This window comes from Antechinus flavipes, chromosome 3 (genome assembly GCF_016432865.1).
Source record: "Antechinus flavipes isolate AdamAnt ecotype Samford, QLD, Australia chromosome 3, AdamAnt_v2, whole genome shotgun sequence".
NCBI lineage: Eukaryota > Metazoa > Chordata > Mammalia > Dasyuromorphia > Dasyuridae > Antechinus > Antechinus flavipes.
This window is the reverse complement of record NC_067400.1, coordinates 199170832-199190247: the sequence shown is the minus strand read 5'-3', so window position 1 is coordinate 199190247 and position 19416 is coordinate 199170832. Positions and strand designations below refer to the sequence as shown.

The window sequence follows — 19416 nt, the reverse complement described above, 5'->3', positions numbered from 1 at the left end:
TAAGACAGTAAGCAATATCATATAGGTTAAATATATGTAATTCTTTTAAACATATTTCCATATTTGTCATGTGCATTCTTTTTTGTTTTAGACTGTTCAAGGGGTAGGGAAATGAGGGAGGACATATTAGAAAACTAAAGTAATATAAATAGCACAAACTAATGTAAATGTCAATCTAAAATATATTTTTCTTAATATGTTTACAATTCTTTTGAAAATTCACTTCCATAAGTACAACTCAATTTGGTTCCAAAATTTCTGTGTAAAGAAAATAAACGTTAGTTATAGGTAGTTGCAGACTATCTCTACTACAATTTTCTGTTTAGACAACATTTTCTCTAGGTAACTAATAAGTTAATTCACATGATCTTTTTACACTATATGGGCTCACTGTAATTATAAGAAATTTTAGTTTGATATGAGATCTAAAATACAGAAAACTGAAGTCTTAGTCGAGATATATCAGTGTCTATTCAGACATGTATAGTGGAAGTTATTCAAAATTTTGAAAACAAAACGAGAGGTAGAAATATTTAATTAAAAAGTTTATTCCATTTCTTTGACTCTCTTTTCGAATTTTCCCCCAGTACAGAAGGAACCTCCAAATTCAAATGGATTACAATTTCGAGGAACTAAAAAACATTTCTTTTCTCTACAATACTGCAATCAGCAAAAATTTGAATCGTCATTTCTTTAAGAAACTAGATTTTCCCCCTTCATGGTTCCGGGTTTTCCTCAAAGAGAGAAAAGTGGGAAAACAAAGCAAGAATTTAAGAAAACCTATGTCACGAGCCCCATCCACACCCACCCCAAGGAACACGTTTAAAGCAGACCCCACGGGTACGGGGCTAGACTCCTAGCCTTCCCTCTTTCCTACCTTAGTGGGACTTGATAATTTTTCTTGCATGGGAAACAAGCAGTCAAGAAACTGAATAATTTACAGCGACTGATTCCAGCCATCTCCTCTAGGACAGGGAGTTGGTGCTAGAGGCCTACGGATTTTGGATTTAAAGGATCCCACCCAAGGTGGGGAAAAAAAAAAAAGGCAAGGCCAGTGAATCAATATCGAAATTGAAAAAGGTATCCCCTGGAATCAATACCGGGCGGATGTGGGAAGGTGGTCTTGGAGAAACAAAAGATAATTTTTGCCCCCCGGAAAACAGGGGGGGAGAGTGGGGGCAAGACGGATGGAGAAGCTCCAATCATCAGCGAGAAAGCATAAGGACAGAGCCAACATCCAAGGCCACTACTCTGTGACTGAAGGGTTGTCCCTATACCATTATTTATAGGCCTTCCAAAGCCTCGCCCAATCTCGTGAGCTAATGTTTGCTCCGGTGTCCTAAAGCTAAAGGCCTCTGGGTAGCTGGCGACCGTAGCTCCGCCCCCATAGTCCAAGAGGACAACAGGGAAAAGAACGCAGTTTAGGAGGAGGGGTGGAAGAGTGTAATGTACTACCATATAAGGCGAGTATCCCTTTTGATAGGGCTTCTGTTGTGTAAAACCCTAGCTAGGCATTTCCTAACAGACTATATTCCTTATTTCTTTCCTGTCTATTAAGTTTCTCAATGAATTTCAAGCTTGCATTATTATTTTTTGTCTGTTATATTATACTATTGACTCATTAAACTTTTAGTCCAAAACAATCTCAGGTGTTTTTATGTTAACAATTCTCTTAATTATATTCATGAAAAAGACAATATCTTTATTCTAAAAAATATTTAATTTTCTATGTTGTTGTGGAACATTTCTTTCCTTTAGGTAATAGAGGCAGAGTTTATTATCTGGGGGCCTGATTTAAAATCAGAAGTATCATGCTACTCATTCTTCCAAGAGAGATCTATTCCCGCTCTGTGATTTCAAGTTATTCTGAGAGAGACCAACAGTGAAAGAAAGAGACAGACAGAAAGACACAGTGACAGAGACACAGAGACAGTTATTAAACTTAATAATAAATTAGAGAGACAGAGAGAGAGAGAGACAGAGACAGAGACAGAGACAGAAAGACAGACAGTAAAAAGGAAAAAAGAGAGAGAGAGAGAAAGACAGACAGTAAAAAGGAAAAGAGAGAGAGAGAGGGAGTTCTTCATTAAATTTAATTATAAATTAGTAGTTCCCAGAAGGGATTTTTAACCTTTCATTCTAAGATTGCAAAATCCTAGCATAGTCTATGAAATGCAAAATCCTTAAAGGCAATCCCACTATACACTCTGATGTCAAGTAATAATGTGCCTTTAGATGACACTATTGAACTAATTTAGAAAAAGAAAATCAATCTTAGAAAGTACAGTGGTAAATGACAAATGACAAACAAAAGTTGTTTGTTTGTTTGTTTTTTCCATTTCTAAGGTGATCAGAGGTAAGAAGAAAGACCTCAGCCATTGTGTTACCAGTAAATAGTCATACTCCCAAGAGAATTTTTTTTTATTGTTTTTTACTACATTAAATAATCTCTGCTCTCCTTCCTATTCTCCACAGCCACAGCTACATCATCTCCTAACCATATTCCTCTACATTCTTTCAGATCTTACACTGTTCTCATCTCAAATGAGATGTGGCTATTTTTTTTCCTAGGGAATTATCTAAGTAGTCAGTGAAAACTTATAGAAGGGTCATGAATATTCCCTTCTTCCCTCATTTTCTTTCCTTTGACTTTTTATATGTGTGTATTTGTATATACACATGTACATATATGTATGTATGTATATATACATATACTTACACACACACACACACACACACACCCATATACATGCATGACCCAAGTTGACACAATGGATAGAGCACTGCATTCGGAATCAGAACTCATCTCATCTCATCTCAAACATTTACTAGCTGTCATTTAGTCATTTAGCCCTGTTTGCCTTAGTTCCTCATCAGTAAAATGAGCAGGAATTCAGTTTTGAGAACATCTAAAACATTATTTAGCCTTTACTTTTACTGTAAGTAAATTATATGTATGAGTTACATATCAAACAACCTGAATTGATTTACTATTGAAAGAAATTGATTTACTATTGAAAGAAATTAATTATATTTATATTAGCATTCTGATTACAAATGAAGCAACCTAAAAGAGCTTACACCTAAATGGAAGGGCAGCTCAAGTATGTCATGAGTTGGCATGATTTCTAACTCACCAATAGATTCATTGATATTCTATGCCTCCTTGCTTTCTTATATGAAATTCAGGCCTTACCTTTTCTATTGTTTTATTCTGCTGATTCAGATTTTCTTTTTATGCTCTTTATATTAACCATTTTTCTCCTTTAATCTCTTCCACAATTTTTTTTTTGGTATCTTTTAATTCTAACTAGAATTTTATGATTTTTTTTGCTCTCTTTAATTTCTGTTTTTTGTTTGGATTTGTGATTTTCTTATCCTTATTAGTTCTTGTCTAATTTCTTTAAATACACCACTCATCCATATGAGCATATTTTATGTCTACTTACCTGCATTGTTTCTAATACTTTAATTGTTTCAGTTGTTCTTTATTGTTATGTTTTTCTTGACTTTACTCATTTTCTGTTATAGTTAGTTTTTTATTATGTATGTGTTTGTGATTGTTGTGGGTGTCTTTAAGTTTCTTTTCCTTCTCTTTTGGACTTCTCTATCTTTTGTATGGTTTGTGGCCTTTCACTCTGCTATTTTGATTAAAAAGTCTTTTCTCTCTCAGTCAGAAAGCTCCTCTTAGCCACTACAGAGCTTCTACTCTGTAACTTGTGGACTTATAGAAAGTTGTTTGAGCCACTGAGAAATTAGGAGATTTCCCCTAAAATTTTCCCCTGAGGTCAAACAATATTTTTTCAGAGGTGGTACTTTGTAATGTTCTCTCTACAATGTAATGTTCTCTGTTAAGGTTTTCTTGGGGTCTCTGGAGGCAGCAGCCTTAGTTTCAGTTCAGTAATCACCACACAAGTAGGCAGGGGTTAAAGTCCAAATCCTTTATAGTCTCCTTCAAAGTCCTTTCTCCTTCTCTTGGGGCTCAGCTACTTTTCTGGAGGCCTTCCAGAGTCTTGGTTTCAGTGGAGAAGCAAAGGAGGAGAGCCTGCCACCAAGGTGGTGTGAGATGGGATGAATCTGTCTGAATCCAAGGTTTTATGCTCCAGCCTCCAGCCTCCAGTCTTCTGTCCACTTGTCTCTGAATCTCTGAATCTCCCTGGCTGAGGCTTCTAGCTTACATCCTACACACTGAGTACAAACCTATCGTTATATCAGTAGGAAACCATTATTTGTTGTAGGATTAAATCAATGCTAAACTAGATTTAACCATTGTCTCCTCAACTCCATTTAGTACCTTGTTTCAAGTTCTGGCCCATAACATCTCCTTGTAGGATTAAATCAATCATACTAAACTATGCTAAATTAGATAACTATTATCTTTATCAATTCCACTGACTTAGGACCTTGTAAGAATCCTTTGTTTCAAGTTCAGAGCTCTGGCCTATAAAAATACTTCAAAGCAGTTTTATAGATTCTGAGACCAAGACCCACAAAGAGTAGAAAAATTAGGCAAACCTAAAAAAATGTGCATGTGTGTGATAAGTAGATAGATAGAAATAGAGACAGAAATCAAACATCAGTAGTTATCTGCTACTGCTCAAACACACACACACACACACACAGAGACAGAGAGACAGAGTGAGAGAGAGAGAGAGATAATAGTTTCTGAACAGAAGCAATTTTGATCACTTGATAATTTTTATCTTATAGTGCTTTGTCATTTTAGCCTCTTCCCATCAAACCATCACAAAAAGTCAATATCATATAAACTGATTTATCCAAGTAAAACAATCAGAAATTAGAAATATTTTACAAATTAGCATACACCAGAAAAATAAACAATGGTGATTGAGCTCTATAGGTAGGAAAAAGAAATCTCTGATCATTCCTGGGGAGGCAAAATGATCTTGCTTAAAACAAATATTCTATGTATCATAAGAACTGCCATTAAAAGTATTTTTCTCTTTCCTTTCAGAAGCATTGTCCATCTTTCTATCTGTCCTAAGAGCCTTTGAAATCAACTTACTAAGTCCCTTATGAGCATAAATATTAGACTGTTCTCCATCAATCAGCTATCATGCCTCCCTCCACATGAGTAGCATCACACAAAACATACTAGGTTTGAGTCAAACCTTTCATGTAAAGTGAGTTGTTTGGAAGAGAGCATCTTTAAGGTCTTTTCCAGTTCTAAAGCCTGTAATATTACAGGCATAAGATAAATCCCTATCCACTAAATGTGGATTAGAATTAGAGAGTTCTGAAGTAAGCATTGTCAGGGAGTATAAAAAGTATAGCACCTTTGTGAAAAACAAGATTTCCCCAAAGCTGGAACATTTTCTAGAAGGCAAGTTTCATAATATTCTGGTTGAGCTTAACTAGGGCCAGTCCCCTTGTAGTCTAGATTTGATATTGTAAATCAGTGGCATCAAATTCAAATAGATATAGGATCTGCTAAATCATACAGAAATATATCCATGGGCCACACAGCGGCTTAGAAAAATGTAATTAGAAAAACACACATTAATGGATAGATCACCAGCCCTGAAGTCAGGAGGACCTGAATTCAAATCTGGCCTCAGACACTTAACATTTCCTAACTGTGTGATCTGGGCAAGTCACTTAACCCCAATTGCCTCAGCAAAAAAGAAAAGAAAAGAAAAGAAAAGAAAAGAAAAGAAAAGAAAAGAAAAGAAAAGAAAAGAAAAGAAAAGAAAAGAAAAGAAAACACATTAATACCATCCATATGTTATTATATTTTCATTTATGCTATTAATTTTTTGCTAATTCCATTTTAATCTGTTTAGGGCCTACATGTAGTCTATGGAGGGCATGTTTGACATTAGATACTGTTTAAAAAAAAAAAAACTGAGACATTCATAGGTCATTCAGCAATTCACAGAATTTTGCTTAACCATAGTAAGGGAAGAATATTCAACAAGGATAAGCATTGAGAATTCTTTGAGTTAATGCAACATAATCTACCAGCCAATGGAATGTCCAGACTAGCTCTCTATAGAATCTCAGTACCTGATTGAATCCTTCATTTTGGGAGAAGAGTGAAGAGGCAGGAACCCACACTCAAGCATGGAGTCCATTTATTTCAAGTTCTCTTAGCCTTAAATCCCCTAGTACACTTGCATCACTGTAGCATACTGCATATGTGTTAATTATACTAGGCATGCACCAACTATAGGACACTGCACATGCAGGGCCACATAATCAACTTGCTATTGTTTTGTAGATGTCTCCTTGCTAAACGTTTCTATCTCTGCTTCATGTAAAACACAGATTGTCACTACCCCCTGACTTCTCAGGAAGTCACCCCACCCCCCGCAGAGAGGAGATGAGACACCCCCAAAGGGGAGATGAGAGCCAAACCAGACACTATCAGGAGGTTCCCTGGCTGGGCTGAAGAGTCTTATATTTCACTCAGAGTTTCCCCACTATCTGGCCCTCTACTAGTCAATAATCTGAGGAATTACTTATCACTACTCCATCCCCATCCCATATCCTCAGGGTGCTTTGTACTCAGGTAACAAAGAAATGAAGTCAAAAGTATGGATTCTTCTTTCCCTAAGCCAGCAAGGTCTTAAGAAAAGTCTCAAACTCTTTTAAAGAAAAGCCCAGCTCAAACTACACAGGAAGAGTAGTTACGATATTGCTTCTATTCTGACTGAAGTCTATACTATTTTAACCCTGTGTCCTAAACAGCAACATCTATATCAACAGTTAAAACTACAGTACATCATAATAACTAATAATAAAAAAAAAAAATCTCAAGCAACCAAAAATAGTAAATTACGATGCATTTTGCTTCCTCTATTCAACAAAGTCAGAAATTGGATACCATATTTAAGAAATAGATTCATAGCCTTTGATCCAGCAGTGTTTCTACTGGGCTTATACCCCAAAGAGATACTAAAGAAAGGAAAGGGACCTGTATGTGCCAAAATGTTTGTGGCAGCCCTGTTTGTAGTGGCTAGAAGCTGGAAAATGAAAGGATGTCCATCAATTGGAGAATGGTTGAGTAAATTGTGGTATATGAATGTTATGGAATATTATTGTTCTGTAAGGAATGACCAGCAGGATGAATACAGAGAGGACTGGCGAGATTTACATGAACTGATGCTAAGTGAAATGAGCAGGACCAGGAGATCATTATATACCTCAACAACGATACTGTTTGAGGATGTATTCTGATGGAAGTGGATCTCTTCGATAAAGAGAGCTTTAATTGATCAAAGATGGACAGAAGCAGCTACACCCAGAGAAAGAACACTGGGAAATGAATATAAACTGCTTGCATTTTTGTTTTTCTTCCTGGGTTATTTATATCTTCTGAATTCAATTCTCCCTGTGCAACAAGAAAACTGTTCGGTTCTGCACACATATATTGTATCTAGGATATACTGTAACCCATTCAACATGTAAATGACTGCTTGCCATCTGGGGGAAGGGGTGGAGGGAGGGAGGGGAAAAATCGGAACAGAAGTGAAAGCAAGGGATAATGCTGTAAAAAATTACCCTGGCATGCGTTCTATCAATAAAAAGTTATTTTAAAAAAATTGTGTTTTGGCCAAGTGGGTGGAACAGGAAATAAAGTTTAGTTGCTACTAAATGTGAAAAAAAAAAAAAAAAAGAAATAGATTCATAATGTACTTAGGAAAAATGGTTAAATCTAAAATATATTTTTAGATCTTAAAGGAATGACCCTTCGGTTCTCTGAAAAATACCTTCTAGAATGACGTGATTCCTGGCAATGGTTGGTTGACCAAAATTTCACTTTAGTAGTATGTAAAATGAGAAAATGTATTTGTTCTTTTTGGGACTTTTGGACAGATTTCTTTGGGATCTGATCTAATTCCCAAGGACTCTTGCTAATCAATCTGACTGGATTCATCAGACTAATTGAAAATTTCCACTAGCCTTTCTAATTGTAGTAGAAGATTCATTTCTTATCACCAGTAAACATAGTGTGCATGCATAAAATGTAAAACTGAAAGCAAAAAATATCATTTACTTTTGTATGATGGGTATTCCTTTGCATTCTCCTGAAATTACTTTCTACCCAGAAATACTATGTAATAGAAGCAGCAATGCTCTGCACAACAGTTCTACAGCAAGAGTACTTTACAGTCTCATTGCATTCAAAGAATAAGAATCACAAAATAGTGACTGATTAAAGGACTGATTAAAAAATTAAACATGGAATTCTTTATGTTATTTAAGTTTAAAGTTATTAACTTTAAAAAAGCAACATAAATTGCTGCTGTGATTTCAAATTTTACAAAGAATAAGTTTAAAAGGGGGGAAAGAGGTTAAACATAATGAAGAAAATTGTAATAAAAGATAGGAACTAAAGAATACTAAGGTGAAGCAGAGAGAGATAAACCAAAGCCTCTTTGAATTATAATGAAAAAATTAAAAAATGTCATATCAATGTAGAGAGCCAGAACTCTGGAGAAGTGTACTTGAAACAAGGTGTTAACTCAGAGGAATTGATGAGGCAATGTTATCTAGTTTACATATACTTAGTACTTAGCATGGTGATGTAATATTTCTCTAATTCACACATATTTGTTATGCATATGTACATCATAATATACATTATGATGTAATTGTATAGGATATACAAGAACTGGGAACAGGAAGTCAGACTGGCAGACTTTTTAAAATAAAAAACAAAATTAAAAACATTAGAGAGCATAGGAATAAAGGGAGTTTTCCTTAAGATAATCAATAGCATCTATCTAAAAACATCAACAAGCATCATATGATGTAATGAGCTTAAACTAGACACATTTCCAATAAGATCAGGGGTGAAACAAAGTTGCCCCCTGTCACCATTACTATTGAGTATTGTATATTACAAATGTTAGCTTTAGCAATAAGAGAAGAACAATATATTAAAGGAATTAGAGTAGGGAATAAGGAAACCAAATTATCACTCTTTCCAGATGATATGATGGTATATTTAGAGAATCCTAGAGGATCAACTAGTCACTATGATCTAGAAATAGAGTGAATACAAAAATAGACAAGCAGGAAACTTTAGTAAGGGCTAAATTAGTGTTTTGGCTGAAATGGGGCAAATGATTAGAAAAAAGCATTCATTCCCCACCCCAGGGGAAGTATGTGGAATGCATAATTAAGCTAATAAAAAACCAAGATTTAATTGTAACTTAGAAGCAGATTATTGGACTCTTAGAAACATTAAAGTGGTTCTCTAAGAAAGAAAAATTAGAACCATATATGTGGGAATTAGTAGGAGAGCAACTAATTGAATATTACAATGATAATGGTCCTGATTAAATTCATGAAGAAATATTCTATATATACAACATAATATAATTGGCTTTTAGTTTTAGAATAAGGAAAAAGAAAAAGCAGGAGGGGGATGGTACTGATAAAGCAGCTGAAAAACATGAAGAATTAGACAAGAAAGGAATTAAATACAGTGCTGGTGAAATTAAGGAGTGTGGTGTTTCACAGCAGAAGCCATTAGGGCATTCCCCATCTCATGACTCTTCCCCTTCAATTTCCCCTTTGGAGGTGGAGGGAGGAGGAGAAGTGGGAGGGGAGTGACAAAATTAGCACCACCCATGCGGCAGCTTTGTCCACCCCTTATGACATGATTACAAAGAGCACTAATTAAAACTAAAGAGGAAGGACAAGATATATCTGATTTAAAAATAGAAATGTACCCTACGATTACAGAGTTTGACTCTTCAGGTCAAGAAAAAAAGAAAACACACTCCATTTAATCTAGAAATTATCAAAGATCTGAAAAAGGCTCACACTTTTTATGGGTCTACATCGTCTTATGTTAAGATATTGTTAGAGAATTTGGCTTTTGGTTGGAGGGGATGCGGGAAAACTGGGACACTGATGCATTGTTGGTGGAGTTGTAAATGAATCCAACCATTCTGGAGAGCAATCTGGAATTATGCCCAAAAAGTCATCAAACTGTGCATACCCTTTGATCCAGCAGTGTTACTTCTGGGCTTATATCCCAAAGAAATACTAAAGAAGGGAAAGGGACCTGTATGTGACAAAATGTTTGTGGCAGCCCTGTTTGTAGTGGCTAGAAACTGAAAATTGAATGGATGCCTGTAATGACCGCGTATTTAAAATCAGCCGGAGTCAGGAATTCAGGTTAAAGGAAAAATCTTCAATCTTTATTGAAGTGAAGAGGTGAATAAGGGTTGTGATAGCAATATGGGCAAGAAAGATTGTGATAGCAATATAGGCAGCTGCGACAGGAAGCCAGCTAACAGAGGGGACTCTGAGCTGAAAGCGCCGTCGCAATGGCAAATGCAAGCAGTCTCTCCTTCCCCTTTTCCACTCCCCTGCCTCCACCCACCAAAATCGTCATTTCCTATACAACACATCAGGACGTGCACAAAGAGTGGGCAGGGGCCATTCTTTCTCCAAGCTTATATATTAATAGAGTATGGTCTAATTACTATTTAGCCTCATGTGCTTGGGACCTCAGTGCATCAACTCAAGCCTCAGCCCATTACATCTCCCGCTTTCTTTTGTTTTAGAACACAGGTGATCATGCCATCCCTGACTCCTCAGGGAGGTCAGAGCCCCCAAGGAGAGGTGATCACACCCTCCCTGACTCCTCGAGAAAGGAGGTGAAAGCACCAAAAAGGAGGTGATCACAACCCCCCTGACTTCTCAGGAAGGAAAGTGAAAATACTAAAACACGCTCTCCCTGACATCTCAGGAAGGGAGATGAAAAGCACCAAAGGGAAGTGGGGGTTGCTAGCAGGTTTCTGGGCTGAAGGGTCTTATTATGCACAAACCCATCAGCATGGGAAGTATTACACAAGCACATAGCAACAATGCAGAGGCTATTAGTGATGACTCTCCCCACAGTCTGTGCAGGCTTGATGTGGTGTAACAAATATGAATTATACACCCAAGTAATGGTATAACAAACAATATAAATCAACATTGTGTTGTAAAAGATTGCCAGAAGTCCTAGAAGGAGAGTATGTAAACAGCAGTCACACATACACCTTCTTCAGCAGCCAAGAGATAATCCAAAACCAATCTATTGTCCATTGCTTCACATATCAGGGAATCCAATGATTCCCCCCAAGTTTTTGAAGTCCAGCAAAAGTCTTTTTATGTCTTAGGGAATCCAATGATTCCAACAGATTTTGAAGTCCTGTAACAGTCTTATCATTTCTCAGAAAATCCAATGATTCCTGAGGGCTTTCAAGTCTTATGTCTCAAAGAATCTGATGATTCCTGAGGGATTTAAAGTCCTACAACAATCTAATGTCTCAGAGAATCCAATGATTTCTGAGGGTTTTGAAGTCCAATGATTTTCTTTGTCCATGAGTCAAATGCCATAACTGCCACGCTCTTTCAATGGTGAGCACAATCAGCAACAGAACCACCCAATGTTTCTTGGGTCTTCTCCTTCATTTGAAGAGTCTGCTCCGTCTCTCTGAGACTGACAAGGCGAATACGGCTCGTTGGCACCCATCTGATTCCTTCTCCACCTGTAGACATACAAGCAAACCCTCTCCCCCAAGCAGTTAGCCTATCTGGTCCCTTCCATTCACCACTTTCTGGGTCTCTCCATATCACCTGGTGATTATCTAAAGATAGTGGAGCTGCTCGCACTGGACACTGCCCTTCCGGTGGGTTATAAAACCTGTCTGCCGGACCCAGTGCATCTTTGTCAAAAATCAAGAAGTTAATAGTGTAAAGTGCTAGATTTAGAAGTTCTCTAGGATTACCTGTGGCTCCCCCTTTCTTTTGTTTTTGGAGCAGCGTCTTAATATCTCTGTTTCTCCTCTCTACTATTGCCTGTCCTTGAGGGTTAAAGGGTATGCCAGTGTGTAAAATCTTATACTGTGCACAAAAGTGTGCAAAATGTTTGGAGGTGTATGCAGGACCATTGTCTGTTTTTATTGCTTGTGGCACACCCATAATGGCTAATGCTTGTGTGAGGAATTCAGTGACCACTCGGGCTGTCTCTTTTGCTGCTGGTATGGCAAAAGTGAATCCTGAAAAGGTGTCTACCACAACATGGATAAAAGACAGACGACCGAAAGATTTATAATGGGTCACATCCATTTGCCAGATTTCATTGGGTCTCAAACCACGAGGGTTCTTCCCTGGAGGCAGTGTAGGAGTGTGGAAAGGAAGGCAAGCTGTACAGCTTTTTACTATGCTCATAGCTTCCTCTTTTGTAATGCCAAATTATAAACGCAAAGCTCAAGCAGCCTGATGGTATTTAGAATGGGATTCCTGGGCCTCCTGAAATAAAGGCATGCTGGCTAACATAGTTAAAAGGCTATCTGCCTTTTAATTCCCATCAAAAATAGGACCTGAAACTCCACTATGTGAGTGGACATGCAAGATATAAATCTTACCTGGATGTTTTCTCACTTGCTCCTGAAGTTCCTTAAAGAGTTGATATATATTAGAAGCTGCAAATTTTATTTGGGCCGTGGCAATTCTTTGTACCACACCTACTGAATACACTGAATCAGATATTATATTTATGTCTCCTGGGTTAATAAGTGAGAGCTAACATGATTGCATGTAATTCGTTCTGCTGAGTGGACTGAAAAGGAGTTCTGACTACTCTCTTTATAGTTAAGTCATGAGAGTATACAGCACATATATTGTGTTTGGATGCATCTGTAAAGATAGTTGGTCCTTTAAGAGGAACTTTAGAAACTTTTTCTTCAAGAATCCATCGCCAATTATGTAAAAGTCTGGTTATCTTTAATGGAGACCCATGTGTAAAATTTGGAGCTATGGCTAATAAAATTTGCCACTCTGGGATGGTCTCACCACACACATTAATTTGTATATTGGTGTAAAAGGTGTATATCTTATCAGGTCTTGCCCCAGATAATTGTACTGTTTGCTTAATGGCCTTTAATAAAATTCTAGCCACAAGCACTGGGTAAGAAGTAAGGCTTTGTTCTGGTTGTGCTGGGAGGTTCACCCACTCTATCACAGTGTCTCCTTGATGAAGGACTGCTGTGGGTGCCTCTTGTGTGGCAAAAACTGATATTTCCAAGGGTTTTTGAGTGACTCTTTCAACCACATTGGATAAAGCCAGTTCAACTTCTCTCAAAGCCTCTTGAGCTTCTTTTGTAAGCTGGCATGGTGAATTTAAAGCACTGTCTCCCCTTAAAATATCATATAATGGTTGTAACTGATAGGTAGTCAAGCCTAACACTGGTCGCATTTATTGGATATCTCCTATCAATTTCTGAAAATCATTTAAGGTGTTTAGCTTCTCTGTTCTTAAGGACAGTTTTTGTACTGTAAGCACCTTAGGGTATACTTCATAGCCTAAATATTGAAAAGGATCATGTCTTTGAATTTTCTCTTCAGCTATGTATAATTTGTAGTATCTTAGTGTTTCTATGGTCTTTTGTAGACATGCTTCTAGCATTTGTTCCTCAGGTGCACATCCCAATATATCATCCATATAATGTAATAGCATAACTTTTGGAAATGCTTTTCTTATTGGAGCAAGAGCAGCAGCAACATACATTTGACACATAGTGGGGCTGTTTTTCATTCCCTGTGGCAAAACTGTCCATTTATATCTTTTATAAGGCTCAGCTAAGTTAACACTGGGCACTGAAAAGGCAAATCTTTTCATATCCTCCTTATCCAGAGGGATAGAATAGAAATAATCCTTAATATCGATGACCCAAAGAGGCCACTTTCTAGGCAATTGAGTAGGAGATGGAAGTCCAGGCTGAAGAGTTCCCATAGTTTCCATCTGTTCATTCACTTTTCTTAAATCAGTGAGCATCCTCCATTTTCCCGATTTCTTTTTTACAACGAACACTGGGGAATTCCAAGGACTTAGAGAAGGTTGTAAATGCCCTTGTTCAAGCTGCTCCTGTACTATATTTAATAAGGCCTGAATTTTATCGCTACTTAAGGGCCACTGTTCTTTCCACACTGGTGTATCAGTTTTCCATTGGATAGGAACAGGTGAAAGCGTTGGCAGGCCTTCAATAGCAGCCCTGCTTAAAAAACCAAAGTATTCATTTTTAACCCTAATTGTTGTAAAACGTCTCTTCCTCACAGATTGATGGGGATTTTTTTCAACTATAAAAGGAGTAAAAACTCCTGTTTTGCCTTCAGAAGTCCATCTCATAGGGGCAGCACTAACTTCAGCTGCTATTGATCCTCCTACTCCAGACATGTAGGTGTCTGCTTTAATCTTTGGCCAGTGACTGGGCCAATTGGCACCTCTAATGACTACGATCTGCATCTGTGTCTACCAATCCTTCCAATGGTAAGCCATTTATATAGATCGTGAGCATAGGTCGGTCAGCTGTTACAGCTGCTGTCCAGTATATTTCTGGATTTTGTGGTCTGGAGTCAGAACCTGGGTGACTATCACCAGGTTGCTTATTAGGATTCTGCATGAGTTAACCTGATGCTACTACTTCTCCTGGGTGATGTCACACATTGTCTACCTGTATTAGTGACTAGGATATTATCTACACATTCCCCAGTTTCCCACATCAGTGTGTAGATGGACACTGTTTTGTACGTACAAAAAGGAGGTGAAATGGTCAAGCTTACTGTGCCTGGAGGTAAGGGATCCATAGGCTAGAGAGGAACAGATTTCTCCTCTCCAGGGGGTATCTCAGTTGTTCCAGCTGCATACAGCTCTATTCTCCCCAATTGTAATTCCTTTCTGCCATCAGGTTGCTTCCTGGCTGGTTGACTGTGTAATCCCCTTCTCCCATCATATGGCTTTCTGGCTGATTGGTCATGTCTGGGTACTGGACTTCTAGGCACTCTCTGGGTGCACCATTGGCTGCCATCATGCCCCAAGTGTTTTTTGCCTTGGGCCCTGGGGCTGGGCCCCTCATCCCGTTTCCCTGAATCTGTCTACATTCTGAGGCCCAATGGAAGCCTCTGTTGCATTTTGGACATGGGGTATTGGGTCTTGTTCTCCCACCTTGTTTTCCCATTCTATCTCTATACCAACATTGAGCTTTCAGATGTCCTACTTTTCCACACTGAAAGCATCTACGAGTCTCTCTGGAAGTCCCTTGCCAAGAGGGACTCTGTCTTCTCATGTTTGGATTTTGGGAAGTCTGCATCATGGCCTGGCTATAAAAGGCACCTGTGCCCACTGTGGCACAGCGTCTTATGAGCTCCTCTAAAGGAGCATCCTTGCACAGTCCTAGTATAATTCTTCTGCAAACCTCATTAGCATTTTCTTTAGCAAGTTGCCTTATCAAGATGTCTGTTATTGCATTTTCTCCATTTGTTCTTGTGATAGCTGTCTGCAAACATCCCACAAAGTCAGCAAAGGGGTCATTTGGCCCTTGTGTTATTTTTGTGAAGGCCCCACCCTTGTCATCTTTATTGTGCAGAGAAGCCCACACTTTGATAGCATTAGCAGCAATTTGCTCATATGCTGCTATAGAATAATTAATCTGTACTGTGACATCTGTATAAGGACCTTCACCTGTTAGTAGGTCACAGGTGATTACAGCATGAACTCCACTTTGACTATTTTGTTGGGCTAGTATCCTACAGAGCTCACTATATTCAGAAAGCCACAAGTAGTTTTGTCCAGGTTCTAGGCATATCTTTGCTATAGATTTCCAGTCATTAGGGGTCAAGATTTCAAAAGCCAAATTCTGTAATCACATCTTAACATAAGCTGATGTAGCCCCATAAAGAGTGCAAGCTTTTTTCAGGTCTTTGAGGATATCTATATCAAAAGGAGAGTATCTTCTACTTTCTTGACCTGAAGAATAAAACTGTTGAATAACAGGAAAAATGTGGTGTTGAAATTCCAAAACATTTCTCCCTGCCTCTTTGGCCTTAATTAATCCCTTTTGCAATCTACTCAAAGGAGCAGCTGGATGCAGGGGGGAAGGTGCTGGATGCTGGGGGGGAGGTGCTGGTGCTGTCACTGCCTCCCCCCACTACCCCTCCTCCCTCCATCCCGGAGGATTACCTGCTCCTTAGGTGGGGCTGAAGCTGCCTCAGATTCACCCCACCCTTGAGCCTCACTTAAGTCTCCATACCCTGTGGGGATATGGCCATTAATCTGTTCTTTGTCTTCCTCCTTTATCTCAGGCTTCCCCATTTGGCTATTCCTAGAGTTTTTTCCTTTTCTCCTAGAACATATATGGTATCTTAAGGCCAACTGTATCATATTGTATAAATAGAATGCCTCGATGGAAATTGAATGAGGACCGTTTTCATTGTAATATACGGAGAGCTATTGACCAACCAATGTCCAGTTATCTAGAGAGATTTGCTCTTCCTCTAAGAACCAAGAGGAGGTGCGTTTTAATGTACCCAGAAGTCTAGCTACCTATTCCCAAGTTATAAGTAGCCCTTGATCTTCTATCAGCTTAAGCAGGCTTTCTATAGCGCCACTCCTGGGTGGGGCTGGGGGGTGGGGGAGTTGGGGTGTGGGATGAGAATCTTTACCTAGGATCTGTCCCATTTCAGCCAAAAAGTTACTAGTTTAGTCTTTAAGAAAATAAGTTCCCTGTTTGTCTTATACTCACCTAAGTTCCTGGTCACTGGAGACTTCTTCAGTGAAAGTAGGGTCCTTGGTTCCCATGCTTGGGCGCCAAATGTAATGACCGCGTATTTAAAATCAGCCGGAGTCAGGAATTCAGGTTAAGGGAAAAATCTTCAATCTGTAATAGCTATATGGGCAGCTGCGACAGGAAGCCAGCTAACAGAGGGGGTTCTGAGCTGAAAGCGCTGTCGCAATGGCAAATGCAAGCAGTCTCTCCTTCCCCTTCCTTTTCCACTCCCCTGCCTCCACCCACCAAAATCGTCATTTCCTATACAACACATCAGGACTTGCACAAAGAGTGGGCGGGAGCCATTCTTTCTCCAAGCTTATATATTAATAGAGTATGGTCCAATTACTATTTAGCCTCATGTGCTTGGGACCTCAGCCCATTACAGATGCCCATCAATTGGAGAATGGCTGGGTAAATTGTGGTATATGAATGTTATGGAACATTATTGTTTTGTTAGAAATGACAAGCAGGATGAATACAGAGAGGCTTGGAGAGACTTACATGAACTGATGCTAAGTGAAATGAGCAGAACCAGGAGATCATTATATACTTCAACAACGATATTATATGAGGATGTATTCTGATGGAAGTGGATTTCTCTGACAAAGAGACCTAACTCATTTTCAATTGATAAATGATGGACAGAAGCAGCTACATCCAAAGAAAGAACACTGGGAAATGAATGTGAACTATTTGCATTTTTGTTTTTCTTCCCAGGTTGTTTTTACCTTCTGAATCCAATTCTCCCTGTGCAACAAGAGAACTGTTCGTTTCTGCAAACATATATTGTGTCTAGGATATACTGCAACATATGTAACATATATAGGACTGCTTGCCATCTAGGGGAGAGGGTGGAAGGAGGGAGGGGAAAAATCGGAACAGAAGTGAGTGCAAGGGATAATGTTGTAAAAAAAAAATTACCCTGGCATGGATTCTGTCAATATAAAGTTATTATAAAATAAAATTATATATATATAAAGAAAAAAAGAGAGAGAATTTGGCTTTTGAAGCTTTAACCCCTAATGATTGGAAATCTATAACAAGGACATGTTCAGAACCTGGACAAAACTTGTTGTGTCTTTCTGGGTATAGCAAACTCTGTAGAATACAAGCCCAATGAAACAGGCAACCTGGAGTTAATATATTAGTCACCTTTGATCAACTAACAGGTTTAGATCTTTATGCAGACTTTAGCACAGATTAATTATTCTATAACAGCATACGAGCAAATTGCTGCTGCTGCTTTTAAAGCATGAGGCACCATTCCAGGAAGATAAAGATAAAGGGGAAGCCTTCATGAAAATAGCCTAAGGTCCAAATGAACCTTTTGCTGATTTTATGGGATATCTGTAGACAGCTGTCTTGTGAAATGTAGCAACAGAAATTATAAGACAACTTGCTAAGGAAAATGCTAATGAGGTTTATAGAAGAATTATACTAGGACTACAAAAGGATGCTCCTTTAGATGAGATCATAAGACCCTGTCACAGTGGGCACCAATACCTTTTATACCCAGGCTATGATGCAGACTTCTCAAGATCTGAACATGGGAAGATAGGGTCCCTTTTGGCAAGGGACTTCCAGAGAGAATTGTCAGTGCTTTCAATGTGGTAAAGTAGGGCTTCTGAAAGCTCAGTATTGGCATAGAAAAGAGAGTAGGAGAACAAGACCCAAAATCATATGTCCACAATGTAACAGAGGCTTCCATTGGGCATCAGAATGTAGATTGACTCAGGGAAACAGGAAGCAGGGCCCAGCTCCAGGGCCCCAGTGGGCATCAGAATGCAGAATGACTCAGGGAAATGGAAAGCAGGGTCCACCCAGCTCCAGGGCCCCAGGAAAAAAAAAGTAGGTAGGGCATGATGGCAGCCAATGCTACACCCAGAGAGTCTTTAGAAGTTCAGTACTCAGTCATGATCAATCAGCGAAAAAGCAATCTGTTGGGAGAAAGGGATTACAATTAGGGAGAATAGAGTTATATGCTGATGGGACTACTGAGATATCCCCTGGAGAGGGGAAATCTGTCCCTGTCTGGCCTATGGATCCTTTGCCTCCAGGCACAGTAGGCTTGACTATTTTACCTCTTGAGAGTGCTTACAAAACAGTGTTCATCCATACACTGATGTGGGAAATTGGGGAATGTGTAGCTAACATCCCAGTTACTAATACAGGCAGATAATGTGTGACTTATCACCCAGGAGAAGTAGTAGGTTTACTTCTACATACTCCTAATAAGCAATTTGGTGATATTTGCCCAAATTTTGATTCCCAACAACAGAATCCAGTAATACTCTAGACTGTAGCTATTACAGCTGATTGTCCTATGCTCATTATCTATGTACATGTCATAACACTGAAAGGGTTGGTAAACACGAGTTTAGGTCGTACAGTCATTAGAGGTGCCAACTGGCCCAGTCAGTGGCCAAAGATTAAGGTAGACAGCTTATATATAGGAGGATCAATAGCAGCTGAAGTTAGTGTTATCTCTTTGAGATGGACATTTGAAACAAGAGTTTTTACTCCTTTTGTAGTTGAAAAAATCCCCATCAATCTATGAGGAAGAGACATCTTACAACAATTAGGATTACAATTGAATACTTCAGTTTTTTAGGCAGGGCTGCTGTTGAAGGCCTGTCTGCACTCTGACCTGTTCCCATTCAATGAAAAACTGATACATCAATGTGGGTAGAACAGTGGCCCTTAGCAAGTAAAAACATTCAGGTCTTATTAGATATAGTACAAGAACAACTTGATCAAGAACACTTATAACCTTGGAATAATAATAATCCTTGGAATCCCCCTGTATTTGTTGTAAAAAATAAATCTGGAAAATGGAGGA

At 38.6% G+C, this 19416-nt stretch overlaps 1 protein-coding gene across 1 annotated transcript in view; it reads right to left on the bottom strand.

The window, feature by feature from the left end:
- Positions 1–960, bottom strand: part of LOC127557109 (ADP-ribosylation factor-like protein 13B) — a 61535-nt gene extending 60575 nt beyond the window's left edge. Inside the window, 1 exon segment of the mRNA XM_051990559.1 lies at positions 878–960. Within this exon segment, the coding sequence (XP_051846519.1) occupies positions 878–960 (83 nt within the window).
- Positions 961–19416: the final 18456 nt, after the last annotated feature.